Below are 19,408 nucleotides of genomic sequence, written 5' to 3'. Positions count from 1 at the left end.
ATTCTGACCAATGACCATTCAACTTTTATTTGCATATGTTTCCTCCTACTTTGAAGGGGTAAGCAGGGTAGGTTCTAGACCAGGAGTGGGCAAACTATTTGGCTCGAGGGCCACATCAGGATTTCGAAATTCAACGTACATGTTTTGTTTGTCAAAATCTTTTTGCGGGCCAGAAAAAGTGCAGTTATTTGAAAATATATAGGTCCATTATAATTTCTACATATCTTCTATCTAGTTTTAGACATTCAACACAGTGGCCTGGAGTGTTTTCTTTAAAAAAAAAAATTACCCCTTTTTCTCCCCAATTTCGTGGTATCCGATTGTTTTAGGAGCTACTATCTTGTCTCATCGCTACAACTCCTGTACGGGCTCGGGAAAGACAAAGGTTGAAAGTCATGCGTCCTCCGATACACAACCCAACCAACACATGGTGTCAATGGCCATCCAACCCGGAAGCCAGCCGCACCAATGTGTCGGAGGAAACACCGTGCACCTGGCAACCTTGCACTGCGCCCGGCCCGCCACAGGAGTCGCTGGTGCGCGATGAGACAAGGAAACCCTCCCTAACCCGGACGACGCTAGGCCAATTGTGCGTCGCCCCACGGACCTCCCGGTTGCGACCGGTTACGACAGAGCCTGGGCGCGAAACCAGAGTCTCTGGTGGCACAGCTGGTGCTGCAGTACAGCGCCCTTAACCACTGCGCCACCCGGGAGGCTGGAGTGTTTTTTTTTAACCCATAATTCCCCCCCCCCCCCCCCAAAAAAAACTCCCACCGGCCGGATTGAATGGGCTTGCCAGCGGGCCATAGTTTGCCTATCCCTGCTCTAGACTAGAGTCTAGACGATCCTATCCATCAATTAGGGCTGTGTATGTAAATATATTAACATTTTTATCAACACACCCACACAATCAGACTGAGCATTTCAATGGCAAAACGAGGCTCAGGTAAATAAAAAATATTTTTTCATTAAATAAAACAGTGATTTATTAAACATATATCATTGATTTAAAATGAAAAATAATGCATCGGGGCTTTAAATATGTAAATACCAGAAGAGTTAAATCTAGTGAGGGATAAACTCAGTCAAACCTTTTCAGCCTGTAGTTACACTGATACGATGGGGAATAGCTTGCTTGCTCGCCCTGTTGTAGCCTGCCGTCTGTCCCATAACCCACGTTTTTGTAAATTTAACGGGAATTACCAGCTTGCTAGCCTGCACATTTGATTGACAACTAAGATATATGGTAACTGTGGATAACAGTCATTCAGGTTCAGAAGTGAGTCAGATTTCTTGTTAGCTAGCGAACCAAATGACAACTGCAATTTAGCAGTCTGTCAGGGCCTCCCGTGGCGCAGCGGTCTAAGGCACTGCAGTGCTTGACGCATCACTACAGATCCGGTTTGTGTTGCAGCTGGCCGCAACAGGGAGACCCATGAGGCGTCGCACAATTGGCCCAGCGTTGTCCAGGTTAAGGAAGGGTTTGGCCGGTCGGGTGTCCTTGTCCCATCGCGCTCTAGCGACTCCTGTTGCGAGCGGGGCGCATGCATGCTGACACGGTCGGCAGTTGTACGGTGTTTCCGACACATTGGTGCGGCTGGCTTCCAGGTTGAGCGAGCAGTGTGTCAAGAAGCAGTGTGTCTTGGCAGGGTTTTGTTTCGGAGGATGCATGGCTCTCAACCTTCGCCTCTCCTGAGTCCGTAGGGAGTTGCAGCAATGGAACAAGACTAACTACCAATCGGGGAGAAAAAATATCTAAAATAATATAAAGTCTGTCACTTACCCACTCATCCAATCGTTGACATTAAATCCTCCCAGCAGCTAGCTAGGTACAACAAGGTCATGTGTTTTTAGCTTGCCAAAAATACATAAAAAGATCAGATAGCCTATTAGCCACGTTGACTTGTGATCATTGCCCTTGGTAGCTTTGTCGAAAATATTGAGCGAGTGAAACTTACGACAGTTCATCACTCGAATGGCTGCAAGCAGCAAACAATGTCAATCACAGCTCATACAACCTGATAGCAATATTTTTTACACTGCCAAGAACGTATTGGTAAAATATATTAATCATGCATTGACTGCATCCATCTATTCTGCCACCAATACCAGACTATAAGTCATGGAATTTTGAGTAAAATCTAAGTTATATATACAGTACCAGTCAAAAGTTTGGGCACACCTACTAATTCAAGGGTTTTTCTTAATTTTTTACTATTTTCTACTACGTAGAATAATAGTGAAGACATCAAAACTATGAAATAACACATATGGAAAACATACAAAAAAGTGTTAAACAAATCTAAATATATTTTATATTCCTCAAAGCAGCCCTTCTTTGTCTTGATGACAGCTTTGCCCACTCTTGGCATTCTCTCAACCAGCTTCATGAGAATGCTTTTCTTGAAGAAGTTCCCACATATGCTGAGCATTTGTTGGCTGCTTTTCCTTCACTCTGTGGTCCAACTCATCCCAAATCTTAATTAGGTTGAGGTCGGGTAATTTTTGAGGCCAGGTCATCTGATGCAACACTCAATCACTCTCCTTCTTGGTCAAATAGCCCTTCCACAGCCTGGAGTTGTGTTTTGGGTCATTGTCCTGTTGAAAAACAAATGAAAAGTCCCACTAAACGCAAACCATATGGGATGGCGTATCGCTACAGAATGCTGTGGTAGCCATGCTGGTTAAGTGTGCCTTGAATTCTAAATAAATCACAGACTGTCACCAGCAAAGAACCCCCACACCTCCTCCTCCATGCTTCACGGTGGGAACCACACATGTGGAGATCATCCATTCACCTACTCTGCGTATCACAAAGACACGGCGGTTGGAAGGCCTGACACGACCATGAAGGCCTGAATCACACAGTCTCCTCTGAACAGTGGATGTTGAAATGTCTGTTACTTGAACTCTGTGAAACATTTATTTTGGTTACTACATGATTCCATATGTGTTATTTCATAGTTTTGTTGTCTTTACTATTATTCTACAATGTAGAAAATAGTAAAAATAAAGAAAAACCTGGAATGAGTAGGTGTGTCCAAACTTTTGACTGATATATATATTCAAATATATATTAAAATAACCTCTTATAAAGTTGGTTTTGAGGGATAAACTGGGAATTGATTGATATTATGATTGTCTGTTTCATATCTGCAAAGTAGTTAAAACGGTGTCAGTTCCACTTTAAATGGGATGCCCAGTGGTATACAAGCCCCTCCCATGTGGCCCCAGCCCCCTTTGCCAGAGGGCAGCATTGACCTAACAGAAGCACCCCTGACACCTTTTGCCGGAGGGCAAAATGTACCTAACAGAAGCACCGGATCACCCACACCCGGCAAACTTGACCTCGAGTGACCGTAAAGTCTTGTCTCCACCCATTAAAAGCAGCTTCAGTTGTCGCTGTGGCAACCGAGCCGAACCCGGGACTAAACAACCTACCCCATTCCTTCTAATGCCGCTACAGCGCTCCCAGAGAAGTCCAAAGATGGTGGATAAATGAAGATAGTTCACTCTGGCCGTTTACCATATCATTTTTTTTCCAGTTCAGGTGTACTTAAGGGGGTGGCTCTCCCATAGACACCAATGTAATAGCAGCTGGGTCTGGTCTACCTCGTTCGTGGACTTCCATTGAAACAGAAAAAATGAGGGAGTGGGATATCTCGCTTGCTCTTCCGTCTCTGAGAAGTCCTGCGTGTGTAAACATACGGACTAATCTTTTGCTAAGCCTCCCCCTTTAGGCAGGTAGGTCACAGCGCATAATATAGAGGCTCCTCCCCCTCTCTTGGGAGGGGTGGAGCTTGTGATGCCCCACCCCCTGTGTGATACTGAGGGGTGGGGCTTATAGACTTACTGTAAACAGACGCAGCAGGGCAGCACACATAACTCTGTTGGGCCATAAACAACAAAGGAGGAAGACGGGAGTGTTGCAGGCGCACCGATTGGCCAGCGGCAGCAGCCATAGAGACAGGCAAATGAGGAGAAAGGACAATGGGAGGTGTCAAAGTGGATAAAGGAGTGTGGGGTTCCACAATCCAATCACATTAAATGTTTTTTTTGTGTAGCTATGCTGGTGCAAAGAGCTTGGAGCAAACATTTTTACTTCATTGTCTCCTTCAAATGTGGATGCTGACACCCGTACCTAGCTTAGTCTATCCCATCCCACCCCTCCAACCCACCCCTTGTCCCTCCACCCAGCCTTGTCACTATTTCTATCTGCATGCCGAGCCCCCTACCCGCTTCTCCTCCTTTCCCTCCGGTCTTTTAAAGATCAGGACTGGGTGGGTGGACAAACACTTCATAAAATGGGGATCTTCAAAACTTGACACTTAAAAATCATTGACACCAAATAGAACAAATCAATAAATTCTACAGACACATTCATCTACACTGTAACAGACCCTCCAATCAGCAGATCTAGTAATAGAGAGGGGGCGAGGCTGGGGGAGTGACTCAATACTAAACAGGTCACGTAATATGGGGGAAGAAGCAAGACCCCGCCCCCCCCCAATCCCCCCCATCAAAAAAAGCCAGGAGTTCCATTCTCAGTCTTCTTCATATCCTTTTCGGAAACTCCACTGTAGCACTCCAAATATAACCCATGTCCAGTCCCTATAATCCAGAAAGAGGGGGGTGGGGGGGTAGGAACTCCCAAAAATATCTAAGGGGGGGGGGGGGGGGGGGGTCAAAAATCATCATCAGTATCGCTTGGACTGGGCATGGGTGGAAGAGCAGTAGCTAGTGTAATCATAGTAGTAACGATAGTAGTAGAAGTAGTGATAATAGTAGTAGTAGTAGTAGTAGTTGTTTTGGGGAGACTGTGGTAAGTAGCCATAGTGCCTTTGCAGTAGTAGTAGTAGTAAGTAGTAAATAGTAGTCAATGGTGGTTCATTTTTGTGTGACTCGAGCGCAGGTAGAGTAGAGAGAACAAGAAAGATCCGAGAGAGCGCAATGGTGACAGAGTGAGCTCTCCAGCTCTAATGGTCTCCCTTGGGTTGGTTGTCCGTGAGGGAGGGGCTAGGTGGGGGCAGGGGGGAGGAGTCCTGGCTGCCGGCAGCAGCGGTGGCGTGACGCTGGCGCTGGTAGAGCCGCCAGCCCTTGCGGCAAAGCAGCACGAACCAGTAGACCTGCGGCGCCAGGATGCATAAGTTGCCCAGGTTGACCGACAGCGTCAGATGGAACGGCACGCCGTAGATGGGGATGCCGTAGTGGCGGCCGTAGACCCAGTACATGTAGGGAAAAAGGGCAATTCGACACAGGAAGAAGCTGAGCAGCACCATGCCCCCATTGGCCTTGTGGACCCAGCAGTCCTGCAGACCCAGCTATGACAAACAAGAGGAGAGAAGGGAAGGATGTGTTGGGAAAATATTCAAAAGAGACAAAAAGAGAGAAAAGAGGTCAATATATGGTCAAACAGTGTTGAAATTCTAAGTGAGCAAAACTTGGGTTGGAATACCTGGGCCTGTTCAAATACTTTGAAAATGCATTCTTCCTTCCTTCCTCCTTTCCATAATGAAATTACTGATCTGACACGACCGAACTGGTGAACTCTATGATGTGGTACCCATGCATAATGATAGATCATTTGATACACCATTACAGGAAGGGAAGGAGGCATTCTAACAGGGCCCATAAGTGACAGTGGCTCTGCAGTACCCAACCAGTCCACCAGAGGGAGGTGTGAGTAAAGACAGAGAGTGGCCCCAAAGATTTTTATAACTAAACCAAGATAACCCACAGCCTGTCGTTTACAATGGGAACAAATGAGCCATAGTAGGCAAAACAAGCAAGGAGGGGGGCAGAGCCAAGCACAAGCTAGCGAGATCCTATTGGTGCGTTCTAGCATAATCTGCATTATTCCGTTAGGGAACGCCTACTCTGTGAAATGCACCTGTGCAATAACTCAATTTGCCTTTGCACGGCCACTGGGCTTCCCCTTTTCACTACCATATGGTAGTGAGTGGGAACGCCAACCGGATGCTTCACATTTAAACATCCAGTGAAATATCTGTCACATTGTTCTATCTGTGGCGGGCGGCCCTACAGACTGAAGAGACAGATGTCAGCAGAAAGGGAGCTGGAGGCCAAGAGGACTGCCTGCTCACTGCTCTGCTTTTTTTGTGATACACACATACCAAAAGTGTGCATTTAGTGAGTGGCTGTACGAATACAAGTACATTCACTACATGACCAAAAGTATATGGACACATGCTCGTCGAACATCTCATTGGGCATGAATATGGAGTTGGTCCCCCCTTTGCTGCTATAACAGCCTCCACTCTTCTGGGAAGGCTTTCCACTAAATGTTGGAACATTGCTGCGGGGACTTGCTTCCGTTCAGCCACAAGCGCATTAGTGAGATCGGGCATTGATGTTGGGTGATTAGGCCTTGCTAGCAGTCGGTGTTCCAATTCATCCCAACAAAGTTTGATGGGGTTGAAGTCAGGGATCTGTGCAGGCAAGTCAAGTTCTTCCACACCGATCACGACAAACCATTTCTTTATGGATCTCGTTTGGTGCACGGGGCATTGTCCTGCTGAAAAAAACGTTACCACAAAGTTGAAAGCACAGAATTGTCTAGAATGTAATTGTATGCTCTAGCGTTAAGATTTCCCTTCACTGGAACTAAGGGGCCTAGCCCGAACCATGAAAAACAGCCCCAGACCATTATTCCTCCTCCACCAAACTTTACAGTTGGCAGTATGCATTCGGGCAGATAGCGTTCTCTTAGCATCCGCCAAAAACAGATTCGTCCGTCGGACTGCCAGATGGTGAAGCATGATTCATCACTCCAGAGAATGCTTTACCACTGCTCCAGAGACCAATGGCGGCGAGCTTTACACCACTCCAGCCGACGCTTGGCATTGCGCATGGTGATCTTAGGCTTGTGTGCGGCTGCTCGGCCATGGAAACCCATTTCATGAAGCTCCCTACAACAGCTCTTGTGCTGACGTTGCTTCCAGAGGCAGTTTAGAACTTGGTAGTAAGTGTTGCAACCGAGAACAGATGATTTTTACACACTTCAGCACTCGGTAGTCCCGTTCTGTGAGCTTGTGTGGGCTACCACCTTGTGGCTGAGCTGTTGTTGCTCTTAGACATTTCTACTTCACAATAACAACACTTACAGTTGACCGGTGCAGCTCTAGCAAAGCAGAAATTTGACAAACTGACTTGTTGGAAAGGTGGCATCCTATGACGGTGACATGTTGAAAGTCACTGAGATCTTCAGTAAGGCCATTCTACAGCCAATGTTTGTCTATGGAGATTGCATGCCTGTGTGCTTGATTTTATACACTTGTCAGCAACGGGTGTGGCTGAAATAGCCGAATTCACTAATTTGAAGGGTGTCTCATACTTGTGTGTATATAGCGTATCTATACATTGTTAGGTGTGTGTCACCTGGATGAGGATCTTCCCTAGGGAGACGAAGGGCGTGCTGAGCTCTGTGAGAAACAGGCAGCCAATGAAGTAGTCTCCCTGGTCCCTCCTGAAGAACTGAAAAGGCACAGGGAGGGAGATGACACACCGTTACTACAGTCTGATACAAGACCACACACACACACACACACACACACACACACACACACACAACCCCCCCCCCAGTACTTTAGAACAGAAAGGACTTGGAGAATGGATTGTCCCTATGGCTGCACATACAAAAACAGGAGTCAGGACCCGGCTCAATAACACCAACAAGGCCACAAACCAACAGAGAAGAGAAACCAGGCCCAGAAACTCCAATAAGAAACACTCGTATTTCATTGTAAAAGGTTTCTGTTGAGTACACTAATGAATACAAGCCAGACTTATGCCATGAGCCCAGTCAGTACGGGAAGAGAATGGATCACTATGAGTAAACATAAGGAGGAGTGTATTGATGGAAGCTGCAGACAAGGATGCCAAACAGAGAGGGCTCTGTGTGTGTTTTGTGTGTGTGTGTTAGATATGGCTGTGCGTGTGTGTGTGTCTGTGTGTGTGTGTGTGTGTGTGTGTGTGTGTGTGTGTGTGCGTTAGACATGGCTGTGTGTGCGTGTGATGTGATGATGAATAAACCAGTAGCGTGCGGGTGCGAAGGGTAAGACACAAACTCTGCCATCTGCCCAATGGAAGGATGACCTGCAGCACACACTGCTGCTATGTAACACTACACCTACCTACCTACACACACCTACCTACCCACTGTACCTTCCTGCTGGACCAGGCCTCTGTGTGTGTGTGTGTGTGTGTGTGTGTGTGTGTGTGTGTGTGTAATACATATCAGTGTGTGTTACCTGCGTGTGTGGGAGGGGAACAAAGCAGGGAGCGAGGGAAGAGGAGGAAGAGAGGAGGATTACAGTAGCTGGAGCCTGAATAATGGAGGGGGGGTAAGGTGATCTCATATCACCATTGACAGCCACTGCAAACACAGGGGTCAGGTTTCCAATGCACCTGGCCTCCTCGCTACATGAAATGGACGCTAACACAATCTGTGTGTGTGTGTCTGTGTAGGTAGGTTCGCTGTTGATTACTGTATTATGCACTCATCTGTCGTTATGCGGCTATTAGCTAGCATTTGACTGAAAATGCTGTGGAGGGGAAGACTGAAGACGGCAAACTAATAGAAGGAAAATATCAGCTAGTCTCTACCTCTTGTATCATTGTCAAAGCACTTGTCAAATAGGGTTAGTGCCATATCTCTCTTAGCCTCTCCCTCCATCATTCACTCATCCCTTTTCTCTCCCCTCTTTTGACTCTCCCTCTCATCAATGTCAGGAAGCAGAATGGTCAACAGGGTATCCCTGTCTTCCCCCTTCCTTCCCTCCCTCTCTCTATATTCTCTCTCACAAGAGTGATGAGCAGCACAATGGTCAGAAGGCCCATGTCACTTTATCACTCACTTACCCTCCTCTCATCTCCCTCCCCTCCTCCTCTCCCACGTCTCCCCTCCTCCTCTCCCACGTCTCCCCTCCTCCTCTCCCACGTCTCCCCTCCTCCTCTCGTCAGTGGCAGGCAGCAGAATGTTCAGCAGGGCATTAAAATCTCCCTGTTTTTCTGGCCTCAGAGAGAATCTGTGTGTGTGTGTGTTACTGACCAGGGGGATGGGCAGAGACAGGGACAAGAGAGGCATGAGACTGAAGCCAGAGAGAGTCTGTGTGCGTGTGTGTGTGTGTGTGTGTTACTGACCAGGGTGACGGGCAGAGACAGGGACAAGAGAGGCATGAGACTGAGGCCAGAGAGAGTCTGTGTGTGCGTGTGTGTGTGTGTGTGTCTGTCTGAGTGTGTGTGTGTGTGTGTGTGTTACTGACCAGGGTGACGGGAAGCAAGATGGTGAGCAGGGCGATGTGGTGGAGCACCAGTAGGAACTCGCGGCGGACAAACGAGTTGACCGTGGTCAGCGAGTGCTCCTTGTACTCCTCGTGGCCCTTGACCCGGAAGCGGTAGTAGTGGCTTAGGTACATGGCATAGATATCGTATGTCATGTAGGGCACGCCGTACCAGATGACAAAGTAGGTGGCCAGCCAGTACCTGAGAGAGAGGGAAACAAGCGTTTCTTATTGGACACGTTCAGGTTAGTCCCTCCCCGTTCTGGCTGTTTGCTTGTGTTTGGTTCCTAGTGAATACAACCCAAGGTCATGTTCATTAGTGACTTCAGATTGTCCCTCCACATGATGGCCCCTTTGGTTCCGTATGTTCCTAGTGATTAAGACCTAGTGTGGGTGTGTTCAGTGATGTGAAAAGTTCAGAGTATCGTAAAATGGATAGAATAGTATGAATAGTGAATAGTGCTGATCTGGCATACAATATTAATAATAACACGATACATTTCTATCTGAATGTTCTGTAACATTGTATACTCCAAAAAAGGGCCCAGGTAGCTTCGCGGTTAAGAGCTTTGGGCCAGTGACCGAAAGGTGAAACCCCAGCCCGCAAGGTGGAAAAAAATCGGCCGTTCTGCCCTTGAGCAAGGCAGGCTTGGGCGGTATACCGTATACCGGGGTATTTGGAAAAATCTATGGGATGGTTTTTAAATACCGTCAAAACTATTTAAGTTTGTCAAAAGATTTGAATATTTGTAGTTACTTTTTAAGCTAATAACTGCAGTCAACTTGTGCTATATGTTAGGAGATAAAGCATTGCGTTCCTCATTTCACCTGTCACATTACTTTACATTATGAAGCTTACCGTAGTTCCCCAGAACAGTTAAGCCAGTCACGTATGTAAAAAGCACAACGGGAGAAAGTGGGAGCTGGCGTTCTACATATGCAATCCACTACTACATGTTAGCCATCAGCTATCTAATAATGGCTTTCTGACAGAAGTCAAAGAGCTCTGGATGAGTTCTGTACAGTTCTGTACAGTTCTGTTGCTATTTTTTCCCTGTGTTGCTATTAGAATTTTTTTCCTATCCTCCAATCTTCTCCCCTCTGCTCCGTGTACACATACTGCTCTTCCTTCAAAGAAGCATACATGGCCTCCCGGGTGGCGCAGTGGTTAAGGGCGCTGTACTGCAGCGCCAGCTGTGCCATCAGAGTCCTGGGTTTGCGCCCAGGCTCTGTCGTAACCGGGAGGTCCGTGGGGCGACGCACAATTGGCCTAGCGTCGCCCGGGTTAGGGAGGGCTTGGTCGGTAGTCCTTGTCTCATCGCACTCCTGTGGCGGGCTGGGCGCAGTGTACGCTAGCCAAGGTGGCCAGGTGCATCAAAACTTTATTCATTTGTACAATTTATCTCATTCCCTTTTGCTTGTAAAATGTCCACTCACCGAAAATTACATTCGGTAGCTACTTGCTATGCTTATATAACTTTATGAGCTGGATTTGCCTGTCTTTGCAATTAGTTTGTTTGTTTTCGCTTGTTAGCATTTAGCTAACAGCGTCTATGCGATTTTGCTATTAGTTTGTGCAATTTTTTTCAGGATTCTGGTAAAAGAGGCCCAATGGGATTTATTTGCTTCTTTAGCGCCCCCCTGTGTGCTATGCCGGTAATACCATAAATCCCGGGATGAGAGATGGTCAGTATGACGATATGAAAATCTGTATACCACCAAAGCCTATAGTTTACCCCCAACAACAACTGCTCCCGGGTGCCGATGATGTGGACGTCGAATAACGCAGCCCCCTGCACCTCTCCGATTCAGAGGTGCTGGATTAAATGCGGAAGACACATTTTGGTTGAATGCATTCAGTTGTGCACCTGACTAGGTATTGCCTTTCCATTTCCCAGATTCTTTCTGTGTGTATGGGAGTGAGAAGTCTTGAGGAAGTTTCATCCTGTGTTTCTGTTGATACAGCATTACACATTTTCCTGCAAAACTCATATGAGCAAGCAAGCACTCTCAGACACATGAGTGATCATGTAAACAACAACAGGGCTATACAGGCAGCTAAGCTTATGGTGCAACTGTAATAAAGAAATGAAGAGCTTGGGAGTGAGCAGCACAGGAGCAGACTGCCCCTAATAAAAGCAGATTGCTACTGGTTCATATCATGACCGGCCAGAACAGCGTTGGTGACCTTTGACCCCCTCAGTAGATTCAACCTTCACCCTGTATTATAAGGTCACCAGACAGCCATGATGGCTTAACATGCCAGGAAGTGCTTAGGATAAACTGGGTAGTAAAGCTAGTGAGTTTCTCTTGGTCCTGGAGTGGCTCAGTTGGTAAGAGAAGTGTGAGCCAAGTGGGCAAAAAGTTTGTGGGTTCAATTCCCTCAGGGATCACATACATACAGTACCAGTCAAATGTTTGTACATACCTACTCATTCAAGTTTTTTTTCCCTTTGTTAATATTTGCTACATTGTAGTAATGAAGACGTCAAAACTATGAAATAACACATATGGAATCATGTAGTAACCAGAAAAGTGTTAAACAAATCAAAATATATTTTATATTTGAGATTCTTCAAAATAGACAACCTTTGCCTTGATGATAGCTTTGCACACTCTTGGAATTCTCTCAACCAGCTTCATGAGGTAGTCACCTGGAATGCATTTCAATTAACAGGTGTGCTTTGTTAAAAATGTATTTGTGGAATTTCTTTCCTTCTTAATGCGTTAATGCGTTTGAGCCAATCAGTTGTGTTGTGACAAGGTAGGGGTGGTATAAAGAAGATAGCCCTATTTGGTAAAAGTCCAAGTCCATATTATGGCAAGAACAGCTAAAATAAGCAAAGAGAAACAACATTACTTTAAGACATGAAGGTCAGTCAATGTGGAACATTTTAAGAACTTTGAAAGCTCCTTCAAGTGCAGTCGCAAAAACCATCAAGCGCTATAATGAAATTGTCTCTCATGAGGAAAGAAAGACCTACATTCATCTCTGCTGCAAAGGATAAGTTCATTAGAGTTACCAACCTCAGAAATTGCATTCCAAATAAATGCTTCAGAGTTCAAGCAACAGACACATCTCAACATCAACTGTTCAGAGAATACTGTGTGATTAAAGCCCTCATGGTCGATTAACAGCAAAGAAACCACTACTAAAGGACCAATAAGAAGAAGCGATTTGCTTGGGCCAAGGAAAACAAGCAATGGACATTAGATTGGTGGAAATCTGTCCTTTGGTCTGATGAGTCAAAACTTGAGACTTCTGTTTCTAACCACTGTCTTTGTAAGACGCAGAGTAGGTGAACGGATGATCTCCGCATGTGTAGTTCCCACCATGAAGCATGGAGGAGGTGTGGGGGTTCTTTGCTGGTGACACTGTCTGTGATTTATTTAGAATTCAAGGCACACTTGAAGCATGGCTACCACAGCATTCTCCATACCATCTGGTGTGCGCTTAGTGGGACTATCATTTGTTTGTCAACAGGACAATGACCCAACACACCTCCAGACTGTGTAAGGGCTATTTGACCAAGAAGGAGTGCTCCATCAGATGACCTGGCCTCCACAATCACCAAACCTCAACCCAATTGAGATGGTTAATGATGAGTTGGACCGCAGAGTGAAGGATAAGCAGCCAACAAGTGCTCAGCATATGTGGGAACTCCTTCAAGACCGTTGGAAAAGCATTCCAGGTGAAGCTGGTAGAGAGAATGCCAAGAGCATTCAAAGCTGTCTTCAAGGCAAAGGGTGGCTACTTTGAAGTATCTAAAATATGTTTTGATTTGTTTAATAGTTTTTTTTGGTTACTACATGATTCCATATGTGTTATTTCATAGTTTTGATGTCTTCACTATTATTCTACAATGTAGAAAATAATCAAAATAATGAAAAACCCTTGAATGAGTAGGTGTGTCCAAACTTTTGACTGGTACTGTTACAAAATATTTATTCAGTGAATTGAGTGTAAAAGTGTCTGTTTAGTGTTTGTGGCAATTATTTATAACATTAACTCTAGCTATATGTAGGAATGTAGCAATGTATAGACTGAAACACAACACACCGCGTAGAACAATTAGCTCAGTTGATTAGAGCACATTAGTTGTTGTTACTAACCCTCTGCTGGTCCCTCCCATGCCAGCAGTGAGTCTATCGGAAGAAGAGTGTGTGTGTGTGTGTGTGTGTGTGTGTGTGTGTGTGTGTGTGTGTGTGTGCCTGCCTGCCTGCCTGTCTAAGCTAAATGACAAGGATAACACAAACAGTCTATCCTCCTTGCACCGTGGCTGTGTGTGTTGCAATGTTACAGGCGGGCGACTCGCGCGCCTGCTCTGCGCTATGCTGTTGCGGAATTAAGCCCGGGGGGGGGGGGATTAGCAGAGCACTGATGCTGGGTTAGGTCAGGGGGAAGAAAGGACATTGCACTGACTGAGGCTGGGCCATGGTCAGAGGCATCCCGGGCTATGGCAACTGACTGGCTGGATTACACTGACTATTAGCATTAGCAGTGGTGTTAGTATTAGCCAAACAGCCCTGCCCAAGCCAAGATAGAGATACAAGGATAAGGATCCTAAGCTACACTAGCCCACACAGCAACCTGCTACTTGCAGACTGAGCATATGGCCATCTGACCGAGATACACTATTAGCATCAGCTAGGTAGCACTGGCCAGGTCAAGGATACGGATAGTAAGCTAAAGCTATGCTGTTGACTGCCACTGACTGACTGAGCAGGTGGCCATCTGACTCAGGATAGAGGGGTTCTGGGCCTAAATGAACTTTTTGGTCCACCAGCCACTGTGGCAGGTAGATACAAAAATATTCCAGCCACTGTGGCAGGTAGATAAAAAAATATTCCAGCCACTGTGGCAGGTAGATAAAAAAATATTCCAGCCACTGTGGCAGGTAGATAAAAAAATATTCCAGCCACTGTGGCAGGTAGATACAAAAATATTCCAGCCACTGTGGCAGGTAGATAAAAAAATATTCCAGCCACTGTGGCAGGTAGATAAAAAAATATTCCAGCCACTGTGGCAGGTAGAGAAAAATATATTCCAGCCACTGTGGCAGGTAGATAAAAAAATATTCCAGCCACTGTGGCAGGTAGATAAAAAAATATTCCAGCCACTGTGGCAGGTAGATAAAAAAATATTCCAGCCACTGTGGCAGGTAGATAAAAAAATATTCCAGCCACTGTGGCAGGTAGATAAAAAAATATTCCAGCCACTCAGATGTTTTACTAGCCGAAATATTGTTGCTCCATAATTATATCACAAAAACACAAACAGATGACCATGCTTCGTAATGTTTCTAAAACAATACATTTATTAGTAAGAAGTAATGTGATATATTGCTCAATTTCTTTGAAAAATAATTGTGACCGGAGTCTATTAACGAAAATATCAGAGAAAAAATGTTCAGCTGCTCCTTTAAGGGCGGGATGTTATTGTGGTATCGGGCCACTCAGTCCTGTCATGCTTGTCTGGGTGTGTGAGATTTGGAATCTGACTAGGGCGTCTCTTCGCTATCAGTTGAAGCAGCAGACAAACTAACGTTGAAAAACAACCGAGCTTGTGAAAAAAACAATGCAAATGGCCAAGAACCACGAGGACAGTCTCACTTTGTAGACTTTTGAGTAAATTAGACCAACTGTTATGCCTGTGTGCAGCGCCTACAAAAATTAATCTATCAGCACTTCACTCATTGCGCACAGTTCCCCTGCCAGGCAGTGTTTCTGTGTGAGGTGAAATATGGGATTTATATTTATTTTGTGCAATCAGCAGCTATAAAACAAAACAGCAGAAATACTCATGTGCTCATACTTGACTTTTGACAATTTTATTTGAGAATGTAATGCTATCATTAATGTAATGCTATCATTACTGTAATGCTATTACTAGCCTGTTCAATCTCTCTTTCGTATCATCTGAGATTCACAAAAATTGTAAAGCTGTCACGATCATCCCCCTCTTCAAAAGGGGGAGACACTCTAGACCCAAACTGCTACAGACCTATATCTATCCTACCCTGCCTTTCTAAGGTCTTCGAAAGCCAAGTTAACAAACAGATTACCAACCATTTCGAATCCCACCATACCTTCTCTACTATGCAATTTATGCAACATTCTATTCAGGAGACTAAACAGCCTTGGTTTCTCAAATGACTGCCTCGCCTGGTTCACCAACTACTTCGCTGATACACTGAGTTCAGTGTGTCAAATCGAAGGGCCTGTTGTCTGGACCTCTCTATAGGGGTGCCACAGGGTTCAATTCTCGGGCCGACTCTCTTCTCTGTATACATCAATGATGTTGCTCTTGCTGCTGGTGATTCACTGATCCACTTCTACGCAAACGATACCATTCTGTATACTTCTGGCCCTTCTTTGGATACTGTGTTAATTAACCTCCAGGCGAGCTTCAATGCCATACAACACTCCTTCCGTGGACTCCATCTGCTCTTAAATGCAAGTAAACTAAATGCATGCTCTTCAACCGATCGCTGCCCGCACATGCCCACACGTCCAACATCACTACTCTGGACGGTTCTGACTTATGTCATATGTGGACAACTACAAATACCTAGGTGTCTGGTTAGACTGTGAACTCCCCTTCCAGACTCACATTAAGCATCTCCAATCCAAAATTAAATCTAGAATCGGCTTCCTATTTTGCAACAAAGCATCCTTCACTTATGCTGCCAAACTTACCCTCGTAAAACTGACCACCCTACTGATCCTCGACTTTGGCGATGTCATTTACAAAATAGCCTCCAACACTCTACTCAACAAATTGGATGCAGTCTATCACAGTGCCATCCGTTCTGTTACCAAAGCCCCGTATACTACCCACCATTGCGACCTGTACACTCTCGTTGGCTGGCCCTCGCTTCATACTCGTCGCCAAACCCACTGGCTCCAGGTCATCTACAATTCTCTGCTAGGTAAAGCCCCGCCTTATCTCAGCTCGCTGGTCACCATAGCAGCACCCACACGTAGCACACGTTCCAGCAGGTATACAGTGCCTTGCGAAAGTATTCGGCCCCCTTGAACTTTGCGACCTTTTCCCACATTTCAGGCTTCAAACATAAAGATATAAAACTGTATTTTTTTGTGAAGAATCAACAACAAGTGGGACACAGTCATGAAGTGGAACGACATTTATTGGATATTTCAAACTTTTTTAACAAATCAAAAACTGAAAAATTGGGCGTGCAAAATTATTCAGCCCCCTTAAGTTAATACTTTGTAGCGCCACCTTTTGCTGCGATTACAGCTTGGGGTATGTCTCTATCAGTTGTGCACATCGAGAGACTGAAATTTTTTCCCATTCCTCCTTGCAAAACAGCTCGAGCTCAGTGAGGTTGGATGGAGAGCATTTGTGAACAGCAGTTTTCAGTTCTTTCCACAGATTCTCGATTGGATTCAGGTCTGGACTTTGACTTGGCCATTCTAACACCTGGATATGTTTATTTTTGAACCATTCCATTGTAGATTTTGCTTTATGTTTTGGATCATTGTCTTGTTGGAAGACAAATCTCCGTCCCAGTCTCAGGTCTTTTGCAGACTCCATCAGGTTTTCTTCCAGAATGGTCCTGTATTTGGCTCCATCCATCTCCCCATCAATTTTAACCATCTTCCCTGTCCCTGCTGAAGAAAAGCAGGCCCAAACCACGATGCTGCCACCACCATGTTTGACAGTGGGGATGGTGTGTTCAGCTGTGTTGCTTTTATGCCAAACATAACGTTTTGCATTGTTGCCAAAAAGTTCAATTTTGGTTTCATCTGACCAGAGCACCTTCTTCCACATGTTTGGTTTGTCTCCCAGGTGGCTTGTGGCAAACTTTAAAATACACTTTTTATGGATATCTTTAAGAAATGGCTTTCTTCTTGCCACTCTTCCATAAAGGCCAGATTTGTGCAATATACGACTGATTGTTGTCCTATGGACAGAGTCTCCCACCTCAGCTGTAGATCTCTGCAGTTCATCCAGAGTGATCATGGGCCTCTTGGCTGCATCTCTGATCAATCTTCTCCTTGTATGAGCTGAAAGTTTAGAGGGACGGCCAGGTCTTGGTAGATTTGCAGTGGTCTGATACTCCTTCCATTTCAATATTATCGCTTGCACAGTGCTCCTTGGGATGTTTAAAGCTTCGGAAATATTTTTGTATCCAAATCCGGCTTTAAACTTCTTCACAACAGTATCTCGGACCTGCCTGGTGTGTTCCTTGTTCTTCATGATGCTCTCTGCGCTTTTAACGGACCTCTGAGACTATCAAAGTGCAGGTGCATTTATACGGAGACTTGATTACACACAGGTGGATTGTATTTATCATCATTAGTCATTTAGGTCAACATTGGATCATTCAGAGATCCTCACTGAACTTCTGGAGAGAGTTTACTGCACTGAAAGTAAAGGGGCTGAATAATTTTGCACGCCCAATTTTTCAGTTTTTGATTTGTTAAAAAAGTTTGAAATATCCAATAAATGTCGTTCCACTTCATGATTGTGTCCCACTTGTTGTTGATTCTTCACAAAAAAATACAGTTTTATATCTTTATGTTTGAAGCCTGAAATGTGGCAAAAGGTCGCAAAGTTCAAGGGGGCCGAATACTTTCGCAAGGCACTGTATCTCACTAGTCACCCCCAAAGCCAATTCCTACTTTGGCCGCCTTTCCTTCCAGTTCTCTGCTGCCAATGACTGGAACGAACTGCAAAAATCACTGAAGCTGGAGACTCATATCTCCCTCACTAGCTTTAAGCACCAGCTGGCAGAGCAGCTCACAGATCACTGCACCTGTACATAGCCCATCCAACTACCTCATCCGCATACTGTATTTATTTATCTTGCTCCTTTGCACCCCAAAGGTATCTCTACTTGCACATTCATCTTCTGCACATCAATCACTCCAATGTTTAATTGATATGTTGTAATTACTTCGCCACCATGGCCTATTTATTGCCTTACCTCCCTTATCTTACCTCATTTGCACACACTGTAAATATATTTTTTCCTACTGTATTATTGACTGTAAGTTTGTTTATTCCATGTGTAAATCTGTGTTGCTGTATGTGTCAAACTGCTTTGCTTTATTCTTGGCCAGGTCGCAGAACTTGTTCTCAACTAGCCTACCTGGTTAAATAAAGGTGAAATAAATAAATAAAATAAAATCACTGTAGAGCCCTGCAAACTGACCACCTGCCAACGTGGCTGGTGAAATAGACATTCTTACCTGCCAATACCTAAATCTACCCACATTTGGCGGGTGGCGGTTGTTAATTTTGTGCTTGTCCCAGTCTGTGAGTGGCTGTCCTACCTGTCAGTCATGACGTTACCGCTGCACGCCGACACCACGATGACTCCCGCCGTGGTGGCCATGATGGCGTGGATGGAGGACACCAGCCTGAGAAAAAGGGGAGAAATGTTTCAAACACGCAATTAAGACAACTAGAAATGTGAAGTTTCAGGAGAAACCGTCGGTTCACTACTATAATTACCAGCTTGCATTAATAATACCAGTTGCATTAATAATAGCAGTTACCAGAATGTCAATGACCAGAAACAGTATTTACAGGCAATAGTCATATGAAAAGCTGTCAACTTTTTTATCAATGTATGTTAGATTTCAAGAAGAGACAAGAAAATCATAGGGAGAGCAGAACTAGACAGCATCATCATACTCTCCATTTTCTAAAGGAAGTATGTCACTTCACAAGTTGCAAATAGACAGAGTATCATTTTTCTTCAGGCAAATTAAGGATGTAAGCATTTTACCCAGGCTAGGCTACTCCGTATCCTGTCTCACAAGCATTTATTATGGCAGGCTAATAGAAAGTCCATTTTATCAGTTTACTGTTCCATTTGGTCTTGAACTGCAAACTTTTATTAACTACATTATTGATTGGGGTGCAATTCACATGTAGCATAATGGAGTACTCCGTTTCATTGTAGTTTCACTTCTCCCTTTCCTTCTGGACCTGCCTTCATTGAAACTGTTTGCACCCCATGTCTGTAATGTGGGATGTCACGCAAAATGTCAGCAATTGGCTCACATTCACAGGTGTTGCAACAAATAAATAATTAATTTATTTTAAAAAGTTTTCCATTTTAGAATTA

The 19,408-nt window shown here is 44.9% G+C and overlaps 1 protein-coding gene across 1 annotated transcript in view; it reads right to left on the bottom strand.

Annotated features, from left to right (window-relative positions):
• LOC110533465 (ceramide synthase-like) overlaps window positions 1-19,408 on the bottom strand; it is a 44,392-nt gene continuing 24,984 nt past the window's right edge. Inside the window, exons 2-5 of the mRNA XM_021617695.3 lie at window positions 18,609-18,695; window positions 9,285-9,504; window positions 7,399-7,494; window positions 1-5,321 (exon numbers count right to left, since the gene is read on the bottom strand). Coding sequence (XP_021473370.1) covers window positions 4,977-5,321; window positions 7,399-7,494; window positions 9,285-9,504; window positions 18,609-18,695 — 748 coding nt within the window. The 3' untranslated portion in view covers window positions 1-4,976. The remainder of the gene's footprint in view (window positions 5,322-7,398; window positions 7,495-9,284; window positions 9,505-18,608; window positions 18,696-19,408) is intronic.

The sequence above is a fragment of the Oncorhynchus mykiss genome, chromosome 10, assembly GCF_057628025.1.
Source record: "Oncorhynchus mykiss isolate SJ-2025 chromosome 10, ASM5762802v1, whole genome shotgun sequence".
In the NCBI taxonomy this organism is placed as follows: domain Eukaryota; kingdom Metazoa; phylum Chordata; class Actinopteri; order Salmoniformes; family Salmonidae; genus Oncorhynchus; species Oncorhynchus mykiss.
This window is presented reverse-complemented; position numbering and strand designations above follow the sequence as displayed.